General features: G+C 42.9%; 1 protein-coding gene across 4 annotated transcripts in view; it reads left to right on the plus strand.

Moving 5' to 3' along the window:
• The window catches only part of LOC306823505 (cyclic AMP-responsive element-binding protein 5-like), a gene marked incomplete at its 5' end in the record, with an annotated part of 16,050 nt that extends 6,124 nt beyond the window's left edge, over positions 1 to 9,926 (plus strand). For 3 of the 4 annotated variants that reach the window (XM_079343079.1, XM_079343078.1, XM_079343080.1), the window contains 4 exons: positions 3,827 to 3,904; positions 4,790 to 4,883; positions 6,533 to 6,654; positions 8,058 to 9,926. In XM_079343079.1, the coding sequence (XP_079199205.1) occupies positions 3,851 to 3,904; positions 4,790 to 4,883; positions 6,533 to 6,654; positions 8,058 to 8,219 (432 nt within the window). In that variant the 3' untranslated portion in view covers positions 8,220 to 9,926. The remainder of the gene's footprint in view (positions 1 to 3,826; positions 3,905 to 4,789; positions 4,884 to 6,532; positions 6,655 to 8,057) is intronic. The other variant, XM_079343077.1, reaches the window with a different exon arrangement.
• Positions 9,927 to 10,764: the final 838 nt, after the last annotated feature.

Below are 10,764 nucleotides of genomic sequence, written 5' to 3' on the forward strand. Positions count from 1 at the left end.
CAGCAGGTTTGTTGTCAAGCGTTTTGCCTTCATGGAAACCCTTCGGATCAAACTTCATGTGAGGGGAAAGTGGCGTGTGGGGACATTTGTGTGTGTGTGTGTGTGTGTGTGTGTGTTCTGAGTTGACGTGTCGTTGTAGGAGAGTAATTGATCGCTCCGGAGGTTTACATCACAGGAGTGTTTTTGTCACGCGTTCACCTCATAGAGCAGAAGTTCAGGGCAGACATTGTGGAAGAAAGAGGGCCATGTTCTCTGCCTCAGGCATCGCCGTGATCCCACCTTGAGCTCGTGCTGTCAAAGGCCTGGTGCTGTGGGGAGTTGGAGATTAGAGTCGCTGTGCATGTTTCTGCTTGCTTTGACCCCGTATGCCTTTCTTTTCTTTTTTTTCCACACCATATTGTTTAAATTCTAATAGGCGGTCTACCTGGAGAAGTCCTCCCAAGCTCCAAGTGAAATCAAACGCCAGACCCTAATCCATCCCCTCGCACACATCAGGATGGAGTTAATGTAAAGTGTAACTAAATTTCCTCCGCTAAACGAAAACAGATCAAATGAGAGCCAAGTGCCATTTCCAAAGAAAGGGCTTCTCACTCCGATTATCTGAAGTGTGAAAGCTATAGATAACACACAGAATGAATGGTTAAAAGTTTTATGCGTCATGTGGTTTGAATTTCCTGCTAAATGTGATGAAATGATGTGGTCCCATTTTAGAAACAGGAAGGTAAAATGTTTGCATCTGTTTAAAATTCATAGATCCTTATTTTTCTCCCTTTTTCTAATGAATGCTTTGGGGAGAATTATTGTAAAATATTTTTTTTATGTCATGTGAGTCATAGTCGAGCAGGTGTTCAGAAAGACAGACTCAAAACAGAGGCTATAGGAATTTGATAAAAGTTCTCTGGAGCTGAGTTTGAGATTTAAAAAAAAAAAAAAAAAAGAAAAGTCTGAAGTCCTGATTCAACTGAAACAACAGCAGCAACAGGACCACTGGCTTCTTGTTGTTCTATAGTTTGGCCCTCATTTGGGATCAGCAGCAGGAGTGGAGCTTGTTGTGTCAGAGGAAAGCTTCGAGGGGCCCTTCAGAAGAGACGCTGGTGTGAGCTGGTGACAGAGAGAGAGAGAGAGAGAGAGAGAGAGAAAGAGAGAGAGAGAGAGCAGGGCTCATTGCTCTCTGACAGAGAGACCCTGTCCAGACCCTGTTCTGCAGGCCCGCTCATGAAGTACGGCCTGTTAGGAAAACAGCACTGCTTAGCATAACACAATATTTGAATGTTTTGACTGTGCTTGAGGAAATAGTCTGTACCCATGAAAACGACACACACACACACACACACACACACACACACACACACACACACACACACACACACACACACACACACACACACACACACATACATACTAGTGTATGAAGGTATTCATGCTTGACATGGTGTTTGGTTTTGAGCTGAATTCTAATGCATCTTAATTTGTCTGCAGTGATTCTCGGGGGGATGAAGGTAAAAAGGAATCAGCTTTGAGTTGTGTGTTGTCGGATGCAGTGTGACTGCTGTAAACACTGAATATGTTTCAGTTATTATCGACAGTGACCACACACGTGTGATGCCGCTGATTACATCGTTGTCATCTTAGCAGACTCCTTTCACCTGGACCTTGTTTTTGATGTGATTCTATTATTTGTGCTACACGAAGAAAAAAAAGTTTGTTTCACTCAGAGATTATGGGAGATTGTTCATCCTTAAAGTACCTGGGAGGATGTTTTAGTTGGTTATGAAACAAACTGAAATCCATCACAATTCCTTCAAAGGGCCTTTCTATTATAGAGCAAATGAAACCATCAGTGACAAGAGCAGGTCTTTCTACAGAGTAGTTTTTAAGGCCTGAAATAGTTGTTGTCGGTATCAGATGAAGTGATGAATACAACGCCACTAAAACAGCCTTTTTTTTTTTCTTTCTTTTTTATACATTTCCCAAAATTCTCAATTTGTGATACTGTATGTTTAACTGGTAAAACAAATCAGGATGAGATTTTTTTTTTGTACAGGACAAAATCAGAAAAGAGATATTCTGTGGACTAAAATGGTCCACAGGGGGCGCCAAAGACGACACAAACCTAAAGATCCTCACAGGAGCTTTAAATGTTTATTTTTTACTTTATTTAACACTACTTGTTGGTTGTTAGCAGGCTCCATGTCATGTCCTTATTCACCCAGGCCTCTTTCACATGGGTCGTAAGAGCCTCATTCACTTATTAAGCACAAAACGAGAGGCAATAACTCGAAGCACTCTTGACATCCACGCGCTCTGGCTTTGGTTCACTTATCACACCGTATTCAGTGTGAACGTTCCCCGTAAGCAAGAAAGAGCTGCATGTTCAGTGAGTGTTACAAATCCCCCTTTTATTCATCACACGCCGGCTTGGTGCTGAAGGTTGGTCCCTGTGTGCTGCTCCTATAGGGATGAAAAAAAGATGCTTTAACACCCGTCATAGTCTCTTCACATCTATTAAAACACCTGTAAGGGTTTGTCACGTATAAGAAACGTTGAGGTCACATCATAAATGGACAAAAATAGGACATTAATAAAAGAAAGTCCCTGTGAGAAAATAGCATGCAGTCATTACATGATGTCTGATGTGAGGGGAAAGTACATCGATTATTCGAGCCATCCTCTGTCTGTTCCGTAATCGGATGTGTATTTTTTTTTTTCTTCAAAAGGTTTTTTTATTAAAATGTTGAAGCTTAAATTTAAGGGGGTAAAATGTGTCTCTGTTTAGATCACAGCACAGCTTTAATACTCATAAGACCTTAAGTATGGGCTGTCTGTATCAGTTATAGGCCAGGCCTTCCATTTTCTGCCTTAAATAAGTGAAACATTATCCATTCAGGCACTCTTGGACAACACAATTGTAAAAGCTGCGGTAAAACTTCATGGTTTGAATATTTAGAACTGACTGACACGTCTCACGGCTGATTGAAGTGCACATCTCTGATTTTCATCGTGCACGTCAGTATGATCTTGAACAGCCGTAAAGATGTGGCTGCTGCTCTGTCATAAATATAGTCCAGCACCTTTCTATGTGTAATTAAGCTGAATTCACCCATCCTTCTTGTTGTGCTTCATTTGATTATATGTTCAGCAATACACAATGATACACGCACACACACACACACACACACGCTTCTTTTCTGGTAAAGTTTGTCCCCTATTTCACTCTAAATTATTAAAGCTTCTAAAACGATCATTGAGGGCATTGTCATTCGACATGATTCATGGCTATGGCTGGAGTGTATGAAGCAATTACTTACAGAGCACACATTTGGCAGTAGTTTCAGGTAAACAGATAAATTGTCTCGTATTTTCAAGCTTAAAGCGAACTCGTGTTTCAAAGTTGTTTTTGCAGAAGAACTGAATTGAACCTTGCGTCCATCTTTCACGCCACGCTGCTCTGCGAACCCCTTTTTCTCCGTCTCACTTTGAGCGTAACAAATAATCCTGCTGTTGAATCATATGTGACTGTCTGAATGCTTTTTTCTCTGTGTTTATAACTCTTCACAAAGTATGGCATATTTTTCAAGTCCTTGAAAAGCCAGAAGCTTTCCCCCTGACGATCTAAGAGTCCCGTAGCGTGAGAAAAAATGTCTGCTCATTACTGAAATACCCACACAGCTGTTTCAGGTGCAATGGCTATTTTATGTCGAGCGTTACACAATGAGCTTATTTTTCCTCTTGGATGTTGGCGGGGAAACTCAAGTCACTCACTTCCTCTTCTTGTATGTGTGTGTGTGTGTGTGTGTGTGTGTGTGTGTGTGTGTTTTTTCTGTAGTTTTATGAGAAGGTGGCCAGAGTGATGAACTCAGACCAGGAAAGGCCGTATGTGTGCAACGCTCCTGGCTGTTCTCAGGTGAGTGTGTCGAAACAAACCAACACAACACAACCTACAGTGTGTAATGTGTGTGTCTGTGTCCGTGTGTGTGTGTCTATGTGGTTGTGTGTGTGTGTGTGTGTGTGTGTGTGTGTCTGTGTATGTGTCTGTGTTTCTGTGTGTGTCTGTGTGTGTGTGTGTGTGTGTGTGTGTGTGTCTGTGTGTTTCTGTGTGTGTGTCTCTGTGTGTGTGTGTGTTTGTTTGTCTGTTTCTGTGTGTGTGTCTCTGTGTGTGTGTGTGTGTGTGTCTGTGTGTGTGTGTGTGTGTGTGTGTGTGTGTCTGTGTGTGTGTTTCTGTGTGTGTCTCTGTGTGTGTGTGTCTCTGTGTGTGTGTGTCTGTGTGTGTGTGTCTGTGTGTGTGTCTCTGTGTGTGTGTGTCTGTGTGTGTGTCTCTGTGTGTGTGTCTGTGTGTGTGTCTGTGTGTGTGTGTGTGTGTGTGTGTGTGTCTGTGTGTTTGTCTGTGTGTTTGTCTGTGTGTGTGTGTGTGTGTGTGTGTCTGTGTGTTTGTCTGTGTGTTTGTCTGTGTGTCTGCCTGTAATTTGAAGAGGTGTGTACATTGAGGAGGTGTGAGGAGAGGGTCACTAAGTTCCTCGTGCATAAGGATGGAACACAAGTGTTGAACTGAGTGAAACACAAACTGTAAATAAAGCTTCAGGTGTAAAAAAAAAAAAAAAAAATACTCCTAGAAAATAAGATACTTGAAGCGACTGGTGCTTGTTCAAGATGTAAGCTTAAAAGAGAGGATAGAAGTGAACGTTAAAGTGTTCTTGTTTGGGGATTCTGGTGAAAAGAAACACTTGTTTGTTTTTACAAAATTGTTACAACCCAATATTTTATTTATTATTATTATTTTTTTCTTTAACAGCGTTTCCCCACAGAGGACCATCTGATGATACACCGACACAAACATGAGATGACCCTAAAGTTCCCCTCCATAAAGAACGACAACATGTTATCAGGTGAGTTACGGCTACACACAGACCTGCACAGCTCACCTCAGCACCAGCTCCTAGTTTATTTGCAGGTGTGAGCCTCGGTGACTCACGCTCAGGCACACTTGTCTATCATCAGAAAACTTCACGGCATGTCTGTGCCGGGTTGTTTACTCTAATGCAAAGAATATGACACACTTTACCCTGCAGCACAACTCTACTCTGTACATAAGGAGGCTACAGAGACTGTGACGTACGGCGCGAGCATGTTCAGGGTCAGACCTGTTATTAGTGGCAGAGTAGAGGATGTAGAGGAGGTGGGATGTGCTTTACAATGGATGGTGGGATGTACTTGTCCCAGCTGATGTTCTGATCAGATCATAAATCTGCTGTTCTAAGAAACATCAAATCACTGATTGTGTACTGTTCTAAACCAAGGCCAATCCATAGTCAGTAAAGATCTCTATTCTAGGAATCAGGCCGGCCATGGCGGACAATCCTGTGAGCTGATCTGACCACGCCGCTGAGATTGTGTCTTCTTCATTATTTACACTCTGTGGACAGCAGGATCAGATTTTCTAGGCCGGGTGTTCTTATCGCCTGCTGCCTGAGTTACAGCTCCAACCTTTCTCTTATTGAGAACTTAAACTCAGGAACATGTGTTGTTGAATTGACTGTAAGATACAGCTCAGCATTACAGAGTGGTAGAAGTGAACCTGCTCTTCTTTTTGCTCATTTTTGTCATTGACTTGTCGGGGATGTCTTCAGCCTATACGTCGCACATGACTCCTTTTTATTAATGGAACTTGAGTAGCAATCTCAGCCAAAGTGGGAAAAGTATAATTGAAGTAAAAACTGTATTTTGAGCACAGAGGTTGGAATCCATCTGCGGTGTAGCCAGAGTGAATAAACAGACCACAAAGTATGCTTTTAGCTTTTGAAACAAGCCTGATCCTCAAATCACCTTCAACTGTCTGAAACCTGATCCTTGTGCACCCCCACAATGTCAAGTTGAATACCGCGGCCTCACCGAGCTCAACAAATGAGACCCCCACTCAGGAGGTGGGATCTGTGCTTCATCAGCTCAAACGGAGCTGTCAAGCTTTGTATCTCTCGTTCACGAACAGAAAGAAGGTGAAGTTTACGCTTCTCGTGTCCATCTCGACTCCAGGCGTTTGCTGGATTCACATTTGTCCCCAGAAACAAAACAACAACAAAAAAGATATTACCCCCACCTTTGAATATGATTGGATCAAACAGGCTTGAATATAAAACAACATAAAAAGATCACAGAACAAGAGAAACAAAGAAACTACTTTCAGGTCTTTTAGTAATGCAAATTTCCTGCTTTCATTGTTTCGAACATATATTGTTAATCCTGCTTACATCAGGTTTGTGTTGTATCTTCTTTCTAAGTTTACATGATGTTTCCAGTTTGTTTGTTTGTTTCTTGTGTTTTTAATTGTTGAATAAGTTATCTTTAAGCTTGCTGTGGTATATAACCTCAAATGTTAATATTTATGTTTACTGTTGTAAAAAAATGGAAAAAACGTCAAATATGATGTTTTGGTTTCGTGCTAATAATCGTACTGTCAGCTGGACTTTAAAGCTCTCGGGTTTGTTTGTTGTTCTTTTTTCAAAAGATATTTAAAAAAAAACACTTTCATGATTTCCAGACCAGACGCCGACACCAACACGCTTCCTGAAGAACTGCGAGGAGGTCGGGTTGTTCAGTGAACTGGACTGCTCCATTGAGCAGGAGTTCTGCAAGGCCCAGGAGGAAGAGGACAGTAAACAGGTACTGCGACCTCAAACCTGAAGCCAAAACCTCGGCCACATGAACATCAGTCATCACGTCTCTAACAGAAACTGTGCAGTATGACCTCACACACACACACACACACACACACACACACACTGCACACATGCACTCTGCTCACCTTTCTATAACCGATGACAACACAGGTACGCACACATCTCTGCTGTGATGTCTGTTTTCCATCCAAAGTCTACATGTTTGTTGCACAACTAGCATTTTATTAGACACCACACACCACGCTCCTCTATCCCCGTCAGTGTTGTTGACAGTGACAGACTGAGCTACCAGGTGGAGATTTGTCACCCACCACAGGTGACTAGAAGGAGATCAGGTTCTCCACCTGTAGCTTCAAACAGATCTCTCGCTATCTCTCAGGGAGGGGGGTCCTATTTCTTCCCTAACACAAAGACAGACCCCTGAGACAACTTATGTTGTTCTCACATGTGAGCAGAGTCGCTGAGCTTTTTTGACATCTGACAAAGGATGTGATCATTTCGGCGTTATAGATCTGCCCCCGAGGCACCTCCACCTGAGACGGGGATGCTCGTCAAACCACCACAAGACAGACTGCTTATCTAATGTCTGGAGAGAGATGTGCAGTGCACGCTGCAGCTAAGCTGTCGTCTGGGTGGTTTGGCTCTGGAGCTCGTCTGCTCTCAGGTCAGCCTCGTCTGGCCTCCCCCCAGCCTGTGTGGTTTACGATGGGAAGCTCTGCTTAGTCAGCAGGAGGCGAGTCGGAGCAAGACCCTGTGGAAGTGGAAAGTAGAATAAGCAAAAGAGAGCTTAAAATGTCAGGAAAACAGCAATTAGTTTATAAAAAGTCACTGAAACATGCATTTAGAAACATCTTATTGATTGAATTCAGGAAAGAAGATTTTACAATGAAAACAAAATGTTGACTTTTTGCATTCTCGTTTTCTTCATATTCGATCATTGCAGATGTTTTCCTTACATCAGATTAACTTTAATGTACTTCAGCTTGCTGTTTGTCTCAAGATATGCACATTGAGAATGGAGCTTTGTTTGACTTACAGTGCAGGCTTGTGTTTTGGACGTTAATGACATTACATAGAACAGAGGTAAAACTAACAAAGTGTCCTGCTGGGCAAATAAAAAATAAAGACACCCGTTCTTCATTAGACTCACAATGTTTCCCAAAATGGCCTCAGAAGAAGCAGAGTAGATGATAGTTTATGTAGTTCCTTATTACTCAATCAAGCTGGGGGTGAATGGAGCCCAAGGCCAAACAGTTCTAAGGGCCTGTTACACACAGTTGTGTTGAAAATACACAAATTGCTGGGAAAGAATGTGACACTCCTTGAGGATCGCTCACCTTTCTCTACCTCTCCGTCACTTTTTCTTTCCCCCCTTTATCTCTGCAGAACATCGCACTGCACGGCCAGGCAGGCCAAGGCCAGCACCAGCATTCCCACTCGCGGATGGGCAACCATGATACCAGCATAGTGATCCAGCAAGCCCTGCCCTCGCCTCAGTCCAGCTCCGTCATCACTCAGGCTCCATCCACCAACAGACAGATAGGGTGAGTATGCAGAGGATATTCTTAGGAGCAAAGAGGGAGGGGAGGTTTGTTGTTGCTTTTTTGCCACTGAGCAGAAGAGGCAGATCGAGAATTAGCAGAGGTGATCCCAGTGTATCCTCTCACCTTACCCTCTTATAGCCACAGCCTCAAGCTCTGCTGGTCCATTTTTTTTTTTTGTCCCTGCTGATTGTCATCTCCACGTAGTCTCTGAGGTTATGTCAGTGTTGTGTTACATTCAGATCTTTGTGTGTGTGTGTGTGTGTGTGTGTGTGTGTGTGTGTGGCCGGCGATTCATGTTTTTCTGTTTATTGAGTACTGTCCCACCACAGAGCATGTCAAAGAGGGTCCCAGGGGGGACAAGATGAGGTCATTGCTGAAGCCCGGACCGCTTTTACAACAGTTTAGCGTTTCACGCTCCGAAGCAGTTGCTTTCACTGCAGGGGAATGTCAAGCACAACCTTGGATCCTCTGATACCTGTGCACCCGCATGCTACAGGTGTATAATTACAGGAGAAACAGAAAATAATGATATGAAAGCAAATCTGTGTGGTGCACTGCTCCATCATTTACCTCCAGTGTTGAGTGATCTAGTAAAAAAAAAAAGTAACAATGAAAACATGTTAAATAGAGTTCAAATCATGGATCCTGATTAATACATCACGTGTGTCTCATATGTATCTATACAAACAGCATTTCTGATTCTCTGTCATGTATGGATGTATGACATCCATACACATACATGCACAAACTTTCTCCTTTAGGACTCACTCTACTGACCTTATTCCCTTCTTGTCTCTTAACCCCAACAACCTTCAAACCTGTGCCAGGGCTTTGTTATAGTAAACCAGGCCTGTGGCATGTAAGTTAGACGTGGAGATGGCTCAGTGTTCTCGGCCTGTGCTGCGTTGAGCTTGTCCTGTGCACATTCACAGCTTGAGGAGCTTGTGAATATTGGATGGGAGGCACCATCACTAAGCCTGACTGACACTCCGTCAGGTATTGTCGACGACCGGGTTGGAATTTCATCCCCTGGTTTTTTTTTTGGTTTTTTTTGGAGGAGCGGCAATCACTGCCCGTAACAGAGCCTCTGCTTGGCCTGCTTCACCTGACTTTACCTGTCATTAAACACTCCTCACCTCACCAGAGCACAGACACACCAGCCACTTCACTTCTCCTCACACGTCTGTATGATCACAGATCTCTCGCTGATTTGTTGAGGGACTGGTGGTTTTTACTGCTGGCACACGTACATAAACACATCACTGGAAAACCAGAGTTTGTGTGCCATGTGGTGGTGGTTTTTCAACCACAGAATGTCAAAAAAAAAAAAAGAAGAAGTATTAGTTGTAGTTACATGTGGCACATTATGTGAGGCTTTACCAGAGCAGCATTCATATTTGTTAGAGATGTCATATGTTTACTCGCCCGACGGAATCCTTTCATGACATGGAAAGGAAGAGACGATTCACACGACAGAAAAATGATCTGGAAATGTTCACATCAGCAGCGAAATGGGGTTAAGGAAACCCCTACAATAATAAAAAAAAAAAAAAAAAAGTAGCCCTTCCACAGGAAGCCATTTGGGCCAACCAAATAATCTGTGCCCAGGGTCTTACCACAGGAACTTCCAACACCAAGATCAAGTCAGACATTTCACAAGCTAGATGTGTTGTGTTTAGTGTGAGTGTTACTAAAGGTCGGATCAGTGCTGGAAGAAAAAAAAAACCTGTTTCCGCTTCCTCAAATATCACCTTCAATCTGATTCATGATGTTTTTATAAAGATAAGACAACCAATGTAAATCTTGTTGTTTTGACTGTTCAGGTGTTTGTGCTAAGTTTAAACTACAGTGACAATTAAGAATCAATAATCCTCGCCAAGGACGAATAGTATGTGCACTTAATCAGTGCGGGCTCCTCTGTGGAGAAAACACCTGGAAAAAGAGGGGGGAAAAACCCCCACCAATTATAATGAGTTAATCTTCTATCTGCATCTTTGTTCTTGACTCTGCTGATTGCTCGGCGTGAGCATCGAATGAATTAGGATAACAAGTCATTTTCATTGCTTCACAATGTTTACTAAAGAGCTTTGAGGCTTGGAATCAATTAGGATTGGCTTTCCTCAAGTCCATTTACTTTAGGGTTGAGCTGAGCCTGCAGCTGTGAAACCTGAGGACCTCTCTCTCTCTCTCTCTCTCTCTCTCTCTCTCACTCACTTTTTTCTCCCCCCCCAACCCCTTTCTGCTCCAAGTCCCTAAACGAAGTCTTTGGGGAGCCTCACTGACACAAACCAGTGTTAAAACCAGGCATAAGGAATAGCCAGCAGATCTTAATGTCATGGCTATCATTATCACACAAAGGGAAGCGGCGTCAACAGATTTGAAGGCTTTCTGCTTTTCAATTACAAACATCTGGCCTCTGAGTTAGGTATGTCAGAGTTAAACGCGTTGGACGTTACTAGTAAACCATGTGAGAAACAACATTTTGTGGAAACCTCAACCTTTTGACTCGTAAGAGGAGAAGTGCTGGTTTGGGTGTGGGCACATGCATC

Source organism: Symphodus melops (genome assembly GCF_947650265.1).
Source record: "Symphodus melops genome assembly, chromosome: 5".
NCBI lineage: Eukaryota > Metazoa > Chordata > Actinopteri > Labriformes > Labridae > Symphodus > Symphodus melops.